The sequence below is a fragment of the Cricetulus griseus genome, chromosome 7, assembly GCF_003668045.3.
Source record: "Cricetulus griseus strain 17A/GY chromosome 7, alternate assembly CriGri-PICRH-1.0, whole genome shotgun sequence".
Lineage (NCBI taxonomy): Eukaryota > Metazoa > Chordata > Mammalia > Rodentia > Cricetidae > Cricetulus > Cricetulus griseus.
Genome location: NC_048600.1, coordinates 59591188 through 59612668, shown reverse-complemented (window position 1 = coordinate 59612668; position 21481 = coordinate 59591188). Strand labels below are relative to the sequence as shown.

At 40.8% G+C, this 21481-nt stretch overlaps 1 protein-coding gene across 4 annotated transcripts in view; it reads right to left on the bottom strand.

Moving 5' to 3' along the window:
* Positions 1-21481, bottom strand: part of Ebf1 (EBF transcription factor 1) — a 385024-nt gene that overhangs the window by 21931 nt on the left and 341612 nt on the right. For all 4 annotated transcript variants that reach the window (XM_027425266.2, XM_027425267.2, XM_027425269.2 and 1 more), the window contains exon 11: positions 10861-10949. In XM_027425266.2, coding sequence (XP_027281067.1) covers positions 10861-10949 — 89 coding nt within the window. The remainder of the gene's footprint in view (positions 1-10860; positions 10950-21481) is intronic.

Below are 21481 nucleotides of genomic sequence, written 5' to 3'. Positions count from 1 at the left end.
ACACAACATCAACCTCTGCCCTTCACATGTGTGTGTGTAAACACACACATATATGGATATATATATGAAGATTTTTCTTCCGAATACATAAATAAATAAATACTCGCCTGAACCTATGGCTACCCTATATCGTACTCTGGCAAATGACCTTGTTTATCATCTTAAAAAATTCAAATTCTAAAGTCTGTATCCATTTACTTAAAACCACTGAGTGTTTTTAAATTATCGTGTGTGTGTGTGTGTGTGTGTGTGTGTGTGTGTGTGTGTGTGTGTGTGTGTATGAACATTAGTGTAGGTGCCTGTAGAAGCCAGAAGAGGGCACCAGATCCTATGGAGTGGGAGTTATAAGTGGTAGTGAGCTACCTGATATGAATGCTGAGAATCAAACTTTGTCCCTCTGGAGGAGCAGCAAACATTCTTAACTGCTGAACCATCTCACCAGCTTCCAAAATTGCAAGAACTTTAAAAAGAGTCTGCTGTTACTACTACCAGGGTCTGAGGCACCCAAAACATCCTAGTGTAGAGAAAACACAGGAGAGATTTGTGATTCTATTCTGACTTTTTGATGATTTTTTGTTCAGATTAGATGACAGCCCTCCTACTCCCCAAATATCTTAATATGTGTAGTAATTCAGGTGGGGCTGGAGACATACCAGAAAGCATGCTTCTTCCATAATCAGGGTGTAGGAGCCTTCTGAACCATATGAAATTAAAACCTGCTGTAAGTTAACATGGCTGGACCCATGTAAGACATCCTAACTTACATGATTGACTTTTACAGTGGAACGAAAAAGGCTGTTTTCAGGCAGCTGTTATTGCCTCAATGGAAAAAAAAATCAATGAAAGTGAAATGAACAAGAGATTTTGTCTGAGCTGCAGTTAATACCACTGAAGAGCTATGGATATTAAAAGGTCAACAAATAAATTAGCCAGAGTGTTATGAAATGAATGATTTGGCTTATAATTTTATTGAGTGAAAATTGTTCCCTGCCTATTAGAGCAGGTAATTTTTATCTGGTGCCTCAATGACTGTTCCATAAGCAATAATACAGTTGTAAGAGCTGCTGGTTCGATCGTGTGACCTCTGAGAAGCTAGCCAGGACAGCCGACTTCCCGATGATGGATAACGTAGCTTGGTCTCCAGGAGGTGCCAAGCCTCCCTTCCTGCAAGGGATCTCATAAAAGAAACATTACAAGTTGATTCATTTTACCAAAATGTTCGACTCTTCGGGTGCCAGCAGTTATGTGTAAATTGTGAAAACAGGCATTGCTGGGAAGAGTTACAACAATGGTTTTCCCTCCTTTTTTTTTTTTTTTTTTTTTTTGGTCTCTGGGCTTTCTCTTCTAAATGGTGTCATGGTAATTGGTGAATGGGAGCCTGGGGTGCTTCCTGCCACACATACAGTGAAGAATGGTATCTGTGCCCTTGTGGATGTGACCTGCTCTGAGGTACAAAGCTGAACTCGGCAACCCCTGGCTGCCTCTTCTCATTGCAATTCATTGTGCTGGTTTAAGACCAGCGCTCTGGGTTAGGTCCTGCCGAGTGGCCTTGGAAATCGACTTTCTGATCAGGATAAAAGGCTCTCCTGAAAGAGAAAACTCTGGACAGAGATGCCTTTTTCAGGGGTAGGTTGTAAAGTGAGCACACGAAACAAAGCTGCCTAGAGTCAAAATTACCCTTGAAAATCTTTTAAGTCACCTTTAAGTCGCTAAGGCCCAGGCTTTTAGAGAAACACACAAAAAAGCCAAATATTATTTCTGTCTCTCTTTGTCTTTGGGACCTGGCTTCCCTTCCCTTGGGGCAAGATGAAATTAATATCTATCTTGAGAATAAAAGGCCCTGGAATGAGCAAATGAGAGGCTTGTCATGTGTGCATGTGAAGTATATGTATGATATATATATATATATATATATATATATATATATATATATGTGTGTGTGTGTGTGTGTGTGTGTGTGTGTGTGTGTGTGTGTGTGTGTGTGCAAAATGCACATGTGTTTACCTTTATGCTAAACTTAAATGCTGGATAAAAATACAGTTGACTTTGACTTTACTGAAAGTTACTGAACAATGTTGGCTATTATATGTATGTCTGGGTGAACCATGTCTGTGAATTCTATTTCCCAAGGTGTAAGGGATGGCCTTAAGTACATCTGCAATCAAAATCCATTGCCTTGGGCTGGGAATGTGGCTCAGTTTGTAGAGTTCTTGCCCAGCATGCATAGAGCCCTGGGTTTGAGCCCCAATACTGCATGACACTGGGTGTGATGGTATATATTTGCAGTCCCAGAATTCAGAGGGAAAAGCAGGAGGATAAGAAGTTAAAGATCATTCTTTGCTATATAGCAAACTGGGAGCCAGCCTGGGATAACTGAAACCCTATTTCTAATTTAATTAACTAATTAATTAATTCATTAATTAGTTAAAAGAATCCAAGGCCTTGAAAGGTGGAGAGATGGCTCCAAGGTCAAGCATGGGTACTGCTCTTGCAAAAGATTGGATTTCAATTTCCATGTTGGGTGGCTTACAGTTGCCTCAGTAGCTCTAGCACCATGGCATCCAATACCTCTAGGCTTCTTGGGCATCTGTGCTTTCTTGGACAGGGACATGACATACACACATGCATGCACATATACACACACATACATCTTTTATAAAACTCCAGTGACTCTTGATTGCTGGGGACTCAGTATTTGTTACTCCAATGCTTCACTGCAATGTTACTTAGGGCTAAAGATAGTGAACAGGAATTCTGACCTTGACTGTACACCTATGGGTTTCAGTCTTGAAGAGGATGCCCTCGTGGCTGGAAGATGGAAATGGCTTTGCCCCTTCCTCTTCCCATTCTTATAAGGGGTGGGTATATGAAGTAGGTTAAGCTAAATCTGTTTTCAGTAGCTCAGTGCTCAAAGAACACTTGGAAATTCCAGAGCTTAGCTGGTAAGTGTTCCTATGAGCCCTCACCACACAGACTCAACAGCCAAAGAGAAGGAGTTCTCTCCCTGGATTGCCTATGTGGGCCTCTAATTCTTGCTACTACTTTTTCCTAGCTCAGCCATTTGTGAGCTAACTTTAGTCAATGCCACCACATCTCTCCTCCACCCAATTGAACTTGAGGGATTTTGAGACTGGCATGCAAAACCTCCTCACCTCCTCTCTTTAGAATTCCGTTGTCCTCATTCTCAGAGGCAGTGCCTAGGGACTCAGGCACTAGATCTGAAGTTCAATGGGCTTGGCTCAAATCCACATTCTGCTACTTGGTGTGAACCCATGCCTTTGTTTCCTTATCTATAAAGCAGGGGCGATGCCAGCACCTGCCCCAGCAGGTCATACATAGTGAGTGCTTACCAAGCAATAGCCAACAATATCGATAATCCTCACTTCTTTTACTGAGCCTATTGACAAACTGTATACATTCTTGAACTGGGTGGTAGTATGACTGGGATGGAATCCTGTCTGTAAAACGCTGAAAGCAACTGTGAATGGACCAATGCTGAGATAGTATGGGAGGGTGGGAAGCCGCTGCTCCTGGGCTGCATGCACTGCAGTATGAAGCCTCTGCTTTCTACTGTGTAAGGAGTAGCACCTTACTTTCCTCTCTAACTCTGTCTGCTCACTCCTAAGAGGGCCATATACCAGAAATAAGTAGAAAATTGTAGTGATAAATAAGTCAGCAAAAGAAAAAAAATCATCTAAACATATGAAAATTATTATTTTATGAGGCTCATGTGACTTTTTGGTGAAACTACAAGTATGTTTTTATTGCATGCATTTGTGTATGTGTATTCACTTGTGTATGGGTATACATGTCCTTGGGTATGTGTAAGCATTTCTATGGAGGCCAAAGGGTAATGTCTAGTTTCTTCCTGATTGCTCCCCACTCTATCTACTGAAAGATCCCTTTCTGAACTTAGAACTTGCCAATTGCCTGCTCTAGCTAGCCCACTGCTCCTAGGGATCCCTTGTCTCTGCCCCCTGAGATTACAAGCAAGCAATTTGCCTGGCATATTTAAGTAAACACAGTACCCATACTTGTACAGCAAGTACTTTGTCTACTGAGTCATCTCTGCAACCTCTCTTTCCAGATAAAGTAAGTGCAGGCGTGTGTGTGTGTGTGTGTGTGTGTGTGTGTGTGTGTGTGTGTGTGTGTGTGTGTGTGTGAGAGAGAGAGAGAAAGAGAGAGAGAGAGAGAGAGAGAGAGAGAGAGAGAGAGAGAGAGAGAGAGCAAATGCACACATCTCTCTGCAACTTCAGCAGTGCCCATATCTAGGCTGGACTCCCAAGACAAAAGAAGTTTAAGTATTAAGGAGAGCCAAGTTCCTGAGCTAAGCACATTATCAAATGGGGAGATGGAATTTGCCTCTAAGTTTTCTGGCAGATGAAGAGGAGGGAGGGGAAAATGGATGCCATTCCGTAACTTGTGCTTTTGACAAGAGAAATGCAGAGACAAGATGTTTCCCGGAACCAAACTCAAGGGTGCTTTTTCCCCCCTCTAAGAATTGGACAGACCATAAGACTGGATGTGTTTCTGTGCTTTTCTTTGAGCAAGGTCACTTATGTTTGCAGATGTAATGTTAATAAAGTTTCCTTAAATCAGGAAAGCCAATAAACAGGGGATGGGAGAGGGAGAGGTGACAGAGACAGAAGAACACGGAGACACTGGGTTTTTCTTCTACTGAACTCCTTAGTCATCCTCTTTCCTGCTAGGAGGCAATGTGGTTATGCAAAGATTTCTTATTTGTATTTTCACTGATGCAACTGTGGGTTTGGAATTACCGATAGTCTGTGCATAAAGACTAAAACAATAAAAGCACAATTAGAATACATTGTACACAGTCAACTCGAGCTTTATTTTGCCCCAGCTCTGTATGTATGATAAATCACTAAACATGAACACTCTTTAGGGAGGGTGATTTTGGGTCTCATCTCCTCACTAAGCAAAAATGGTGCTTGTGACTGGAATCTGAATTTCAATTTTGCAAGTGTACAGTTGAACTGAATAATCTTTGGCACAATGCAGTGCACAACTGAGCCACTAAATGGCTGATTTACTAAATTATTATTAGATGAGCCCTTGCTGTTCCAAATGAAAGTGCAGTCACTGACTTCCTCCATGGTGAGTTCAAATTGTTCTGTGTTTAAATATTCAGCATGAGGCTAATGTGAACTGATGAAATGAGACGATAAACATTCACTTTCAATACAAAGAGAGCGGCGGAGAGGCGGCACATCACGAGGCCCTTGGAGGTGAAAATGATTTACACGTTAGAATGTAGCTGACGACTTCCATTACTTTAAGGTACTCTTAATTAGCACAGCATTTGAAATGACTGATTCCTGTGTTCAAGTAGAGCAGCTTCATGGGCTCTGAGATTTTCAAATGGCAATGAAGGAGATGCTTCCATGAGGATCTGCGGCTACCTCAGTGAGTCTAAACCTAGAGTGGCAACCCTGGTTGGCTGGCTCGCCAGCACCAGCAGAGCCACGTATCTGAGAAACTTTAGGGATTGACATTCAGTGTATGTTTTAGATTCATCCAAAGGGTCTATGTATGACCCGGGTGCCCTGCAATCCAGCCCCCTCTGCCCTCTCTCCCCATGACAAGCCACATTTTAGCCCATGAACACATAGCCACAATCTCAACAGCTTCCTTACTGACACCTGCTGGAACCAATTACGACCTTCATGCCTTTGAACAAATTGAAGCCCTCCTGTCTCATGTCCCTTTTGAGGCCAGTGATAGGCAAGCACTTAAAATATTGTGATCACTTACAGTAGATTAGAATTTTTTATTGGCGCCATGTTGCCATAACAACACGAAGACAGCAGATGACTTAAGCTAGGCTTGCAAAGCACAAGGCTGCTCATCTGGCAGTTAAAATGAATACAGTTCATTTCACAAGTTTCCCATATGGACTCTTAGTGTATGGTAATGAGGAGACCATATGGTGAGAGAAAATGCTCTGAGAACAATTGGGATCCAATGGCTGAGTGAGAAGTTGGGAGAGACAGCCGAGTGAGAGATGCTGGTGTGCTCTTGGGGGTTCGAGGTTTGGCTGGGGTTTGAGGGGGATGACTGTTTCCCATAGGAGTTTTGAGTTTCTTAATCCATTCCTTAATATGTCGGCTGTGTGAAATGACAAACATCTTGCAAATTTTGCAATATCATCCATCACACACTGTCAGCAGTGTTTGCAGATCTGACTTGCAAGATCCTTTAAATGTGTTGTTCTTAAAAGGCAACAGTACCAAGTTTTTAGACAAAGTGCAGGAGAATTTAAGCACTTCTGACAAGCTGAGACATTAGCAGTAATGATTTTAAAAACACTCGCATCTTTTGCCTGCATGTTTAGCTGTAAATAATGCTAGAATGTATAAAAGCTTTAAAGTAAAAATGTAATAAATACTTTTTATTATGTTTCATAAGGGATGAAAAATGCTCGCAGCCATGTCTATGACTGTCTATCCATGCAAACGTATGGAGATGGATGGCTGCTCCTCCCCTCACTACCAACCAGATCAAGAACCTGGGCAGACAGCTAGCAAAAGACTGTATAGCCAATCCTGCACTATCTGTGCTTCATAAAAGATGAATATAAATGCATTAGTTAGACACGGTGAGCTAAATTAGAAGGTCAGGCAGGGCTGGGAGGGCTGAAAAATCACACAACCAATGAGTGTAATTACTCTTTCTTAAGTCTATTAAGTGGTGTTGTTCTATCGAGGCTCTGGGGTATAGGACACGAAGAACAAGATAAAGTAATGTGTATTTATGACTCCCACTGGATCAATTTACCAGATATTTTCAGCTCCATAAAGCAAAATACACAAATGTGGCCTTTGTTGCTTTTCCCAAACTGCTTGATTTTCTCTAAAAGGGAGCTGGATCTCATCATCAAACTGTGTTGGCTTGCTAGAGATTTCCAAATCAGCCCCTCTTGAGAGAGGAAGGAGGAAAAGCTACTAAGTATCTGAGGGGCCTGGGCAGAAAATATTTCTGAGGAAGAGGAGGGAGAGAGAAATTGCCTTTAGACAGAAGTATTTGACTGACCAAATCTGAAGAACAGTGGAAATTTAACATAGTAGTAGATACAGGGAGGATTTTGAACTCAGAGGACCCGAGTTCAAGTTTGAGCTTTCTTACTTCCTGGTTCTGGTGTTATAACAAGTCAGCAGACAGACCTCCTCATAAATTCCTCTTCTGTGGAATGTGAGATGCCTGTCCTACAGAGGTCAGTGTCCTCACTTGCTGGCCTCTCCCCAACTTCTCTTTGTATGCTTCACTTCCTTAGTTCCTAGGAGCACTGTGCAACAGCTGCTTCACGGAGAAGGAACCTGAGGCTGCAGACATGAAGGCCTTGCATGCACCAACTCCTTGGTCTGCTTTCCAGACTCCCTGTGTGTCTGGCTTGCGCACTGGCTCACTTGGCCGCTCTGCTGTACAGCAGACTCTATCAAGCAGTGCTAGACATGCAATAGGCGTGAAACAAACACAATCCTGGCTTCCCCAAATTTGCAGCCAGTGTGTGGAATGCCGGCTAGGCTCAAGGCCTTCTTGCACTGCCTGTGGGCTGAAGTTCATAGGCTGCTTAAGAAGACTAGTAGCAAACTACAAAGGAATGGAGGAGACACTGCCTTTGGCCTTCAAAGCTGGGAGAGCTCCTTGCTCAGTTTCTGCATCACAGCAAAGCAATTAGCATCTCAGCTTCGGATTGGCCACCATCCTCATCCCTCTCACTTCTTTACAAGAAGTCAATCTGGACCCCCAAAGCCACATTTCTCCTGCAGGACCCAGAGAATAAAGTTTGTTCCTCAGTGAGACAGGATAGAAGGCTATGCTTTAAAGACCTCAGCTTGCTCATCTCTTTGTGCACATGAAAGAAATGAAACTCCTAAATATGGAGGGTTAGTGTAATTAGAGTGTCTCTCAGAGATTAAATAATTTACCAAGAGTCTTCTTGCTCCTCTTTCCCTGTTTGGAAAAATGGGGAAGATAAAGAGAAAAATGTCTATTTTTCCAACTTCTTTCTCTAGAGGGGATCAGTAAAACAAAGCAAGTCCAAGTTCTTTGAAAAAGTGCAAGGCTATATACAAAGGCATATTATTATGGAAAGCTTTCTGCCTGGTCTTTGGAGCGGGTTTCATTTGACAGAATATGTGGGTGGTTGTATGAATCTAGCTTTGTCTATTCACAAACACATGGGTTTAATAAAGTGGAGTTTGTTTTTTAAGGTGTGTGGTCCACAGTTCACTGAAACACCCGTGTTTGACAAACACTGACCATGTGTCTGAGAAAGGCGGAGCCCCTTTCTATGGCCCTAACAATGGATAGCAGGGTTATAAATCTCTCTCAAATCCACAGGAATACCTTGTGCTGGCTCCATCCGCCATTTCCTGACCCTGCCCTTGAACTCTTGCTCCACCTTAACATGCAGAGCCAAGAGGACAGCCACTCTGCTCTGAGTCACAAGGAGAGCTTCCTGGGGTGGGCTCCTCTGGCCACAGTCTTTACACAGTTGCAGTGGTTGGAAGCAAGCTGCAATGTTTCCTTAACACACACATGTCCATTGTGTCCTTGATTGCTCCTCCCAAATCCAGGAAGAAAGGGTTGAGTGGTTTACCCAAAAGCCCCCAGGGACAAAGTGACATGTGCCTGGGCTAATTTTCCAACATTTTAAAATTTAACATGCAACTGTAAAAATGTTTTTAAGTGTAGATAAACAAAACTCACCCTTATATTCTGATTTCTCTATCCTTATACAAAGAAAAAGAGAAAACAAAAATATGGCCTGGCCTCTTTAGACCCCAACCATTTAACTATTTTCGTCTTTACATGTTTCTAGTGTGCCTCCTTTGTGGATGAGGAAACTGAGGTACAGGTGATAAAGCATACATTCAACTGTTCTCTTCCCGCTTTTATTCAACTGGCACATAACCAGGGTTACCTTCTGTCAGGTGCTAAGTGGTCAGAGTAACAACCTGACAAAGCAAAAAGTTTCACTATTCCCACTTGACACAAAGGGAAACTGAGCCAAGCAAAGGGAAGGAAGACTTTTGACAGAGGACTTGGTTCTACTTGGCCCAATCTGAACTTCCAGGCTGTGCTCTTAACCCCAGAGACCCCAGGTATGAAATGCTGACCTAAAATCTAGATGAAAGTAAAGCCACTGCTTAAATGGAAATGACAGAAAAAGTTGTCATTGTACATGTGTCTTGGTTCTACCACAGTAAGGCTATGTATGGCACAGCTCTCAACGTGGGCACACATCATGTCTGCCATTGTTTATAACTTATCAGAGTATTTTGCAGGAAATGCACACTCCCTATATTTCTGCTGGACAGAGGGACGTAAAATTCAGCATTTCCCCAGAACATCTATGCCCTGAAAGACACAGCTGTCCATTGTTACAATAGACTGTTTCACAGTTCACAAAGAATAAAACAGGATGGAGGGAAAAAGGCAGGGCCCCTCCTAAAGACAGAGATGTAAACACAATGACACGTCATATTATTCCTTCCCCAGATGAAGTGCTTTTTCAGAACTGCCTATCAGTATGAATAGCACTTCAATAGAAGTAGGGCTGTTCTGAGAAACTGGAAGCTGTGCTCTTCCCCCTGAGGTCAAAGTAGAAGACACACATGCCTGTCTCAAGGCACCCTCTCTTTGGCATTAGTAGATATCATACTCACTCACTGTGTTCCTCAAAGCCATGCATAAGCCTGGGAGACAACAGTATGATAGATGGGATACTCTCTGACAGGAAGATCTACCAACAAGTACAGTCCCATACAGGGAGAATTTGACCATGTACCTGTCCCTTGAATAGGTCCTGGGCTAAGAGGGATGCTGACTTTGTTTTTATGTTTGTTTGCTTTTTTGTTTTTAAACCTTTCATGAGGAGATACAGATCTACACAACACATATCTATAGACTGTAATGAGGACAGGACCTCTCATCAATTCGTTTAAGGTGATGGTATTAAACCATGTCATAAATAAAACAGGGTTTTGCTGTCAACTAACCATGACAGCAAGCCTGGCTCTGTACTCTGAACCTCTTTAATTGTTGTCTTGCTGAGGCCACACAAAACTTTGCTGGGGCTTTTGCCTGGTCCATCTACTATTTTCAGACATGATCAAGCATGTCTGACTCTCCATCCCATACAAAGCCCTGGTCTCTCTATAGGAGACATACAGTAGTCACACCAAGGTGTGTGACTCCAATCGATCTCCAATTTCTCCATTGACAGAAATACAATATTGTTCTGCTTTCTCATTTCATTTCTCATACCCATGGGTTTAATTTTTCTAATAAGAAAGATATCTTATTTAAAAATGTTGTCTTATTTGACCAATCTCAATATCTTTGTCTATTTTCTCTCTACCAGATCTACTAATACACATCCATTTGAACTCTTTCTACCCTTACCATAGTAAATTCAGATCTTTGAGCAGATAAAATCTGGCATTCCTTTTCTCCTTGAGAATCAATAGGACATAATGTGTGATTAGCCAATACTCTAGAGACAGGCTGGGAAGAGGTAAGTCTCAGCAATGTTTATGCTCTGCAATCTTGGGAAAATTGTCTGACCTTTGCTTCATAGTTTTCTTTACCAAAATACAAGTGAAAATAGTGCCAACATAAAAGGTCATTAAAATTGCCAAGTAACATGATATATATTAAAATAAGCATGATATTGCCCAGCCCAAAGTGCTTGCTACTTTTCTAATGACACATAATGTACCCATATGCGTTGGTTATCTAGGAACTATTTTTTTGTCTTAACCAGTGAGGGTATTTTGCCATTTTCAAGTCCAATTTTCTAGAAAACATGTCCCAAAGAGGGGGAATTCTGACCTTTGGCAAGCGCTCTGGGTCACCAGGATGCCGGGGAATGACCTTCTGTAACCTCTGGAAACCATAGTCGATGGTGGGTTCATTGAGCGCTGTAAGGAAGAAGTCACAGGGTTTGAACATTTTAGGAAATGCAGCATTGTTTGTAACACAGGTAGTTACAAACTTGTCATAAGTCTTGTCATTTAATAAGTCTTGTCATTTAATCGATACTCTTTAGTTTCTCCCTTAGATTATCTCCATGGTGGGCATTTCCACCATCTACTGTGGAGGGGACTGACTCTTGAGGAAACACCAGTAGCAAGTAGGTCTCAGAACACAGGTCCTAGGGCTGAATCTTACATTCTTCACATGATCCTAACTAAAAAGTAAAATGGAATTTGCTATAGGGTTTTAGGATTCGCCTTATTGTAGAAAGCAGGGTAAAAAGTCAAGAACTTATCTGAAGTTAAATTCTAAATAACAGGGGACCACACAGGTATCTGTTAAGTCTCCTATAGAGACCCAATGGATCCAGTATCTCAGCACTTTCTGTGCAGTGAAGATGTTGGTGGGTATGTATCTCCTTGAAAGAATCTTCAAGGAGATAAATATTGAACATGCCCTTTATCCAAAACTTTCCCATCTTGAATGACAGACTCACTCACAGTATTGATATTATTTGAGAAAAAAAAGAAAGAAAGAAAATCCATCCTCTGTAGAATACTAGCTTAGCCCAGCTGGGTTTCTAAGAATGATTTACTAAAAGACTCAGAGAGCCAACTGCAATAATAACATTGGGAGACAATGGACCTCATTGTGTCCTATTGGATGTGCTCTCTTAAACTAGACCAAATAGAAACAAGAGTATACACTATCATTTTCAGAATTCCTTCCTAGGACACAAACCATCTTGAGCATATCTAGTCTAAGAAAGTAGGAAAGATGGCAAGATCCTCCTCTATACATAGTCTCAGTATCCTGAGCAATAAGTAGGCAGTAGGATTTTGTTATTTTTTTTGTACAATTCCTTTTCTTTTCTTTCTCAGCTTAACTAAAGTATTTCACTGCGTATTTTTCCCTTACTGAATAAAAAGACAGTCTCTCTAGCCCTAACATTTTATCTATACATTAAAAAACAAGTTGCCACATGCTTTACTTAAAATGCATTTCCATTAACCTAAATTTTAGAAGTAAGATTCATACTAACTTTTAAAAACTGTATTAAATTCAAATAGGTCCCAAGGCTAATGGAAGCAATTTGTATACCAACCCAAACTGACTGGCCCACTTTTCAAAATACAGGTATGATAATCTCTTGGTTTTAAAAGGACATTTAAATTGAAAGACTGTGAATTTAGAACATAATTATACCAATAGAACCCTTTAACTTGTCAACTTGTAAATCTAAAAGGCTATCAATCATTGCTAAAGAGGAAATAAACCTTAAAATTCCTTGATTGACAGTGCTTACTTTTTATGTAAGAAAAAAAAAATGGTGGGGGGAGCTGAATAAAGTGGCCAGAAATCCATTTACAAAAGTACATTGTTTTACATAGGTTAGTAAAAAGCCAGTAACTATTTCTCCCAAAGACACATAAATCAGGGGAAGTACTTTTACTTCACTTGGATGTTTTAAGTCAGAATGAACTTCAAGTAACTTTATTCAAAAGATTTTTTTCCCTTTCCAAGCTACAGTGCCTATTAAGGTCATTAAAACAGCTGCATTTTCATTTTGGATAATGTGATCATTTTTGCAATTATGAGATTTAGGCAACTCTCCCCTCCCCTTCCCTCCCCTCCCAAACAGGAAACTTTCAATATGTCTCTTGTGGAAATTATTGAAAATTACACCCAGGTATAGTGAATCTCTGTTCTAGTATATGAGTTAAGGCACAATATTTATTGTTCCTTTTATTTTATAAATTCTTTCTAAGCCCTTGAGAAGAATTCAGATTGACTTGTCGAGAAAAAGTCATAGAGCTCTTTATGCACAGAAGCTGTTACGCTTAGAATCATGGTGTTTAATCAAGAAATGCATCAGAGAGATAGGAGTGAATACTGGGGCTTAAGTTATATACCATATCTAGCCCCACCCATAGGGCTAATTGTCAGCAAAATGTTTAACCATAAACAGTAGCTTTAGACAAGTAAGAGTATCACTTTAGTCCCCCAAAACATAATTTGTCATCATACAATTTTTACCTTTCCAGTCTAAGCCATCAATAGCACAAGAGGTGTTGATCCACCCATTTCCTCATTTGCATAATGAACTCCCAGTGTGTCTAGAATCCCATTCTGCTCCTTGAAAAGCTTTTATGCTGGAGTGGGAAGGATGTGATATTTCTGGCTATAAGGCCAACTCACTGCAGAATGACTGGCACTTAATATCAGCAATTAAAAGAATCAATTCAAATACTTTATGGAACTAATAGCAAAAGAACTGAGAAGAAGTCATTGTGTTGCCACGAAGAGTAATTGGATTAGACATATTAAACTCATTACTCAAATAAAAATAAGCATCTATGCTAGGGACATAAACCATGACAGAGGGGATAATTCAAATAGTGAGGCATGGTGACGTCTTTTCATTTATTTCTTGTGCCTTTAGGATTGACTCTCTGCTTGCATTTGCAAGTATTTTGACTTACACTCAGTTGCAAATTACAATAGAATGGTCCAATGCTATATACAATGCTAACATTAATGCCATGCATGACAAAGCTAGCTATCCCAAACTCAAGGGAACTTTTTGACTTCTCTGAGTAGAAAAAAATTCATATGTGAGAGGGATCATCTAATAAGGATTGTTAGTTTTGTTAGTTATTAAAACATGCACAACTATCCACACAGAAAAGAGATTAAATATCTTAGAAGGGGAAATTGAACTGAGCTCTATGTAGAGAGAAGCAGAAAGTTGGGAGAGCAGTACATAGAACTGAATAGGATCCCAGCCTCAAAATCAATGTCATGTGGCAAACACTCATTTACTGACATTTCTATTGTTAGGTTAAAAAGACCACAGGGGCATGTGTATAATATGGTGACTTTCCAAGATTCACTTTTTTATGTATGAGTGCCTTCATGAAGGTGTGTGTGTCCAGAAGAGTGCACTGGATCTCCTAGTACTTGTGTTATAGTTGGTTATGAGGCACCGTGCGGTTGATGGGAACCAAATCTGCTTCCTCTGTAGCAGCATCAAGTGCTCTTAGCCACTGAGCAGTGTCTCCAACCACTAATGTGGTAACTTTAGAATGAATGAATAAAAAAATAATGAATCAATCTACCTACCTACCTACCTACTTGCCTATGTACATAATAAGCAAAAGTGTCTGGACATAGACTGATGAATATTAGTTGTTTCTACAACTCTTGGTTCCTAAGATGCTCTTCTTCTTTGTGATTGGCATAATTTCTGTTTTCACTCCCCCTCCCAAACCCCAAACAATAAGCATATATTACTTTTATAATCAGAAAAAAAGGTTAAAAGCATGAGATTGTTGCTGAGATGGAATGTGACCTGCTTGTATAAAGTAATGACATAAGAAACTGTGCCTTAAAAGGGGTCTGTATACCCTTTTAATAACCTTGCATAGGTTATTACAAACCATAAGAAAAATAAGTAGTATACTTTTGCCCAGTTGTGTAAATATGTGACTAAACACAAACTCTCAGAAAATCAACAGAGAGGGTAATGGGAGAGAATCATAAAGAAGGTATATTTATTTCATCAGCCAGGGTAGTGGTACCTTAGGGACATGCATCTACCCTGCAAGAATGTAATATAAAGTTAATTCTTCAACAAAGTGACCTCATTGTACTCAAGTGCAGGGCTCAGGGGCAGCAGCAGAAATAGGACTAATCAATTTTTCCCCCTCAAACTTGGGACAATTCCGAGAATCTGGCAGAGAAAGAAAAAACAAAGCAGCTTAATTGAGCATAATTAACCACATAAAGAGGCATGAGCAGCTTAAGTTGAAAGAAGGAAAACAGATGAGGCTATGGACTGTAGAAGGCATGGGATGACAAAAGTGGTTCTTTGGACTCTGCTTCCAAGCATCTCGCCCTCACTCTGAAAAGGATTTCAGGTGCTCTTACCCCAAAATCATGTAAGGATAACAGGATAAAGTAGGCTCGAGGGCTTAAGGAAAAAGTCCTTTGTCCCAAAAAGAAATGGTTCGATGCTTAAGCCCTCTGAATAAGATAGGACCAGTGTATGCATTTTATTTTTTGAGACAAAGTTTCTCTGTGTGGTCTTGGATACCCTGGAATTAGCTCAGTAGACCAGGTTAGTCTTGAACTCAGAAATTCACCTGTCTCTCCCTCCCAGAGTGCTAGGACTAAAAGTGTATACCACCACTGCCTGGCTTAGTGTATGTACTTTTAAAAATGCTAACAGATAGAGGTTTCAGTCATCATTTATTTGTAGTGATGACCACACCCATATGTAGGAATTTGCTGTTTTGTGTCACAACATCTTAAGCTTTTAAAAATAAACTTTGTGCAAAATGTGTTTAACCCAAAATGACAGATGAAAATACTTTAATTGTAGAGTCAGAGCCAAGCTTTGTCTTTCTTACTAAGGCTTCTCCTCTTATTCCAAACTCCACTCCTCATAGTAACCACTTTGACAGCTTCTCATAAAGGATGACATAGAGGGGACCAGGCTACTGGAGAACCACTATTGAACTGAGATGTCTTCCACTGACCCCTCCAAACTCATTTTCTAGTAGTTATGCACTTCTTGGCTATAGGCATCATTATGGAGCTGTGTGCAATGTGTTAAGGAAAGTCTGAAATTTTCTTGCAAACACATAAAAGGCAAGATCAAGTACTCTAATCAGGCTCTCCAGGTTGTAGGGCAAATTCGATGCCTGAGATGTCAGGGAAACCTCACATCCACAGCTGTGATGTAGCACTGGAAGGAGAGAACACACTACAGCCAAGGTTCCCATGTCATCTGCAGCAAAACTATTTCTTTTGAAAGAGGACAAAAACACCCAGTTAATTAAACAGTTAAAAATATCAAGCCATTTCATCTGCCTGGGTTGGGGCTGCTTACAAATGGCTTTAGATTCCTTCCTGGACTCATCAGCTCAAACTCCTCTAAGGGGAACTGGTAACTTTCCATTCCCAACTTCTTTATGAGACCTTTCTCCTAGTGGGCATCACCACAGGTGCTGCCCCCAACAGCAAAGTGCCCAATCCACAAAGCTATTGCTGCAGTGTCCAGAGGCTTCTGCAACAGTGTGAAACGCTATAGACGAAGAAATTGCAGTCATTGCAACTAGATTTTATACAGTAATTCTAGTCAGAAAATTAGCAAATTCTGATTAAAGCATCTCACAGTAATGAGATGTATTTGTGATCTTTTTCTTTAAAGGAATTCCACGTTACAAATAAATCAAGTACAGAATTCTTTTCAAAAATATTCACACTTAAAGTCTTACAGAGTGCATCCACAGTTGTGAGAACTGATTTTTCTCTGCACTTTGCTGGGTTCCTTTTTAAAGAAGCCAGCCACTCATTCTCTGTCATCCTGTAGCTTCTGAGGCATTAGTCCCTGGAAACAATGGAGATGGGGCTGGAGAACTGTGTCCCCAAACACACAGGAAAGGTGCTGGGTGCCACTCAGACCCAAGCTCACAGAGTGAGTGGCTTTTATAGTTCAACAACTCGCTAAGTTGTTTTAACACATTTCTGGGGTTTTAATTTCCTTTTTTTAAATGGTTGTGGGACATGATGTCATTTTGACTGGAAATAAAAAGAAATGCAGATATTAGAAAGGTAATATTTATATTCTATTGCCACTTAATGTCCAAACAAATATGTAGACTTCATGCCAAGTAATAAATAAAAGCTCATAGAGGAGGCAATGATAAAACTAGCACCTGGGTTTCCCAGCTTCCCTAGTGACTACTCTATATTTGAACTAAAGGAATAACAGCCGAGCATTTCCCTTCCAGGCAGATCCATTCTGGGCAAGAGAGTTATTACCTATATGTTAGGCAGAGCCTTTTTGTTCTGTAATAGCCCCATTTTTCCCTCAGTCACTAAATTAACAACCAGAAGTAAACAATAAAACAGCAAGTTATCTGCGCAAAGCTATCTTTAAGAGTCACTCTAAAATATACTAATGGAAAAAAAAATCAACTGGAAACCCAAAACAAGAGGCACAAACAGTGTAAATGAAGAAACTGGTCACACTTCCAGCCATTTGAGTGCTTCATTACCTGCCTAGGTGACAGGGGAACAAGCACCCAGCCAGGTCAGCTCATCTGTGAACCAGATACACCCGGAGATGACCAAAAGCAAACTTCTTTTTAGTAAGAAAAGCTTTCACAGCCTGGTGACCCTGCCCTGGCATCCAGGAACGCTCAGAGGAGCTTCCAAAACCAGCTCATAGGACCATGAAAGGCTGCAATTTGAACCAGAGAGGTGTCGAGATGGAATCAATATAGGAAGAATTAATCAGTGTGGGTGGCAGGGGGCAAAGGAAATCCTCCAAACTACCTTTGAACATACTCTGATTTATTTGTAGTGTGCAACCCTCTTTGGTGGTAACAACTTGGAGATGCAAAAATCTGGCAAAAGGAGAATTGAATAATCAGAGGTGTGGGGTGACTGGTGTGGGGCAGTCATTTTTATATGGAGTGGAACCAAGAGGGCAGGTGATGAAAACCCAGAAGAGACAGAGCCAGAAACCCAAGAACCTGGGAGAGCTGGAGGTGAGTAACCCCTGAGGAGTTTAGTGAAATGCAAAGAGCTGTAATTCTTCAGTCAGCCAAAACATCAGGAGGAGAAAGAAATGAGGGAGGGTGACTCACTTTTGTTTTTCCAGATGAAATGGGGTTACTGCATTTCTAAATCTAGAGGAAATACATTCCTATTCTAGAAAACTTCTTAAACCACAAGAGGAGGGAGACTCATGACAACCCATCCACAAAGAAGCACCATTCCTTTCTTGGGGTTATATATGTTGTCGGATGCCTTCTCTATACTGTTTTTGTGTATATACAGATTAAATGACTTGTATACCCATCTCATTCTTTTTTAATGGTTGTAGCGTGTATTGTTATATGAATGTTCATGATGTGTGTATAAATGCCCTGTTTACAAGGGTGGAGAGCCTCCCCACACACACACCTAGAATGTTCATGACTTTAGGAGAGCTATAATGAACAACATTTGGAATAAATTCTTATGGGCCTCTCATATCCTTGTGTGCACATATTTCCTAAAGAACCTGCAATATGTTCATAGCAATTTATCCTTCCGAAGGTAACTTCTAAAGGCATCTGCAAAAGAAGACTAATTTTTTTAAAAGTTTCCTATCCTAAACTCAATTTTTCTCTAAGATACAAGGTCCCCTGAAGACTTTTCAGAGATGCTAATGATTACAAATGCCCTGTTAGAGGTGTCTTTTCAAATACAGCCTAAAGTCATATGAGAAGGCTCTTTTCCCGGGAGGATCAATGCACTTTCCATCAAATATGATCTCATGAGCTACTACAATATCCCCTTGACATGAATGTTAAAAGTCAGCTCCTGCATTCAAATGAGGGAAACTGAGGCATTTAGTTGTATGTTCACCCAGGACGCTTGTTAGGTTTTGTTGTTGTGCAGAATTTTGCTTGGTATCTGAGATGTCTAATGCTGGCTGATGAACCTACCTACATGATACGGAAAAGTCTTATTCTCAACTCAACCTCCTTGAGCTTCATCCCTACCTTTGCTATCTTTATGCCCAGAATCCCAAATTCATCCAGATGAACAAGTCCTTTCTTAGACTGATTTCTTTAAGTTTATTCCATCAGCAAACACCCTGTCTTAAACTCACCTTTGTGTTCATCAGAAAACCTTGCTCTCTGCCTTATCAAATGCCCCAGTTTCTTTTCTGTTGCTGTAATAAAATGCCTGACAGAGAAAGCAGCATAAGGGAGGAAGGGTTTATTCAGTGCACAGTTCCAGGTCACAGTCAATCACTGTGGGGAAATCAAGGTAGGACTTCAAAATGGCACATCCACAGTCAGGAGCAGAGAGAGAAAGATGGATGGATCCTGCCCTGCTTGCTTGCTTTCTGGCTCTCAGGTAGCTTCCCTCACAGTTCTGGGCCCAGCCCAGGTCAGAATTCAGGGCAGGTCTTCCACCCCACCTCAGTTAAGCAATTAAGACAATCTGCCATAAGTCAACCTGATCTAGACAATTCCTTCATGGAGACTGCCTTCCAGGTGACTGTAGATTGTATCAAGTTGACAAACTAAGCAACACACCATATTTTCCTTATAGACACAGCTTGTAAGGACCTTCAAAGGCTATTTAAGAAAAAGAGATACATAATTACAATCTGTATCTGTTATGGTACATTGGGCTGATCTATTTTATACCACAACCACTAAGAAGTTTCTAGAGGGAAGGTCCTTTACATGCAGACCCCCTTCTCTCTTCCTCTAGACCAGGAAGCAGGTGGAACCTGAGGATGAAAGGAAACTGTGCTATTCACTAACTGTAATAAAGCTAAGGAGAAAAGTCGCGCTGCCATCCTGTATGGTGGATTGCGATCTGCTTGGCCTTCTAGGGGCCTTAATTCTGATTTCCAAATTTGATTCAAGTATAAAATTAAAATTAATTCCCTCCAGCAAACTGAAGCTAAATTGTCATAGTTTTATGAATCTATATCTCTCTATATATTTTTACCTTTCAATCTTATCTTTTTATTTTGGATTAGAAAAAATCTGGATCATTTATGATTAAGTTTCAAAGACGGATTTGCTCCTTTAAGGGAAAAGAGAAGGCTGACTCTCAGTGTATAATGGATGGCGGTGTTTAAAGATTGAAGGCCAGCATACTCTGTCTTTCTTTCTTAAGGATAAATCCATAATTCTCTCCTGGCGGATCTTCTGATATACCAAGAGCAATATTACCTCTATAATTGTTCTTCAGATTTCTTCCCAGAGAGTTTTGACAATAACTGTTATCAAGAGTGTAAAATCACCCAGCCTGTCTGATAAACATGTTTTCTTGTGTCCCCACCCAGCGAGTGCTGTGACACTGGACTTTTATCATCCTGCGTGTGTTCGGAATGCGCTTAGGACAGCAATTGCCGGGAATAGGCAGGCGATAAACCGCATTGATTTAACACATCTTGTTTTCAATCATGCTTGGATTTTCTGAGCACGCGTTTTTCCTGTACTCAGGCTTGTAGCTTTTATCTGACGAGCTGATCCCTTTTCAAAGGAAAATGAAAAGGTCGCACAATAAGACACGGTTTACTGGAACTTGAACACGCACCAGGGAAAGTATTTTAGATAAATACTGTCAGACATAGTGGAGCTGAATTCCAACAGCACAATTGCTAAACAACAATACTTATTACTCCCCTAGAACAAGCCACTAGCAACGTGTGGCTCTCAGCAGGGGGCAACTCCAAGTCAGAGGCCAGACTTCAACTGCTTTCCAAGTAACCAAGCTCAGAGTTTGGGACTGTGTGCCACCGTGTGAGTGTTGATATCACAATTTTCTGAGACAACTCACAAACCTGCCCCACTGTTCATAGAGGCATTTCCTCAAAACCAATAGAGTTGGATAGAGACATTTTAGCAGAGATTGGCAAACCGTCCAAGTGGGGACAAAAGCAATCCCAGAAACAATGAGGTAAAGGGAACTCCAAATAGCATGGCCATGCACATGAGAAGGCAGAGAAGGGCTCATAACTGGGAGAAAGGGGATGATAAGTGGTTTCTTGGGAACACTTAAGTGAAATAAAGAGGCTGTGTAATATGGATGTCATAGAGAAGGCCACAAGGACTGTGCAGAAAAGCCTAGATGTTTCTATCCCCCTCATATCCAACTTAAATGTCAAAGAGAGAGGAAGTACATGAAGATAGGATGCTTCCATGTCCATTCAGCCTGGGCGATGGCTGTCACCAAGAGTCATCACCCTGAAACAGCCACAGAGCTTTCTCTGCCTGAATATTACTTTAGACACTTATCTTTCGGCCTTGGCATTCTCACAGTGCCCGCAGGTAGTGCTATGACTCACAGCTCCTCAAAGCCCCTCTGTTTACACCATGGGCATCTTAGCAATCCTTTTAAAGCTCCCCTTAGCCAAAAGAAATGATCATCTTGATCACTAAGCCCTTACATCTGACAGTTAATATCTGTGACCTAAACTTAATAGTCATTTGAAACGCACCAATGAAAATCCACAAAGGTATTTACAAAAACATAATAATATAGTTTCTAATATTTTGTGTTTGGTTTGGGTTTTCTGAAGCCAAATCTAAGTACCCCAGACTAACTTCAAACTCGACATCCTCCAGCCTCATAGCTGAAATTGTATATATATGCCACTACACCCAGCTTGGTACAGGCATTTGGCCACAGTAACTAGTGAAAACCCAGCTCTCGCAAGGCTAGAGCAACCTCTCAAGGAAATATGCAGTCTAGTAGTAAACTCTGAGTGCCTTGTACTAGTGACTTGTGTGATGCCTAACAAGCATCCTTTACACCAAAAATATCCTACAACATCCCTGTTAGGTTGCAGGCACACTGCAGTATATGAGGTTTTGAGAAACATGGGTCCCTGCAAAATCACACAACTGTGTAAATGCTACAGTACAACCACAATTCAGTGTGCTCACTG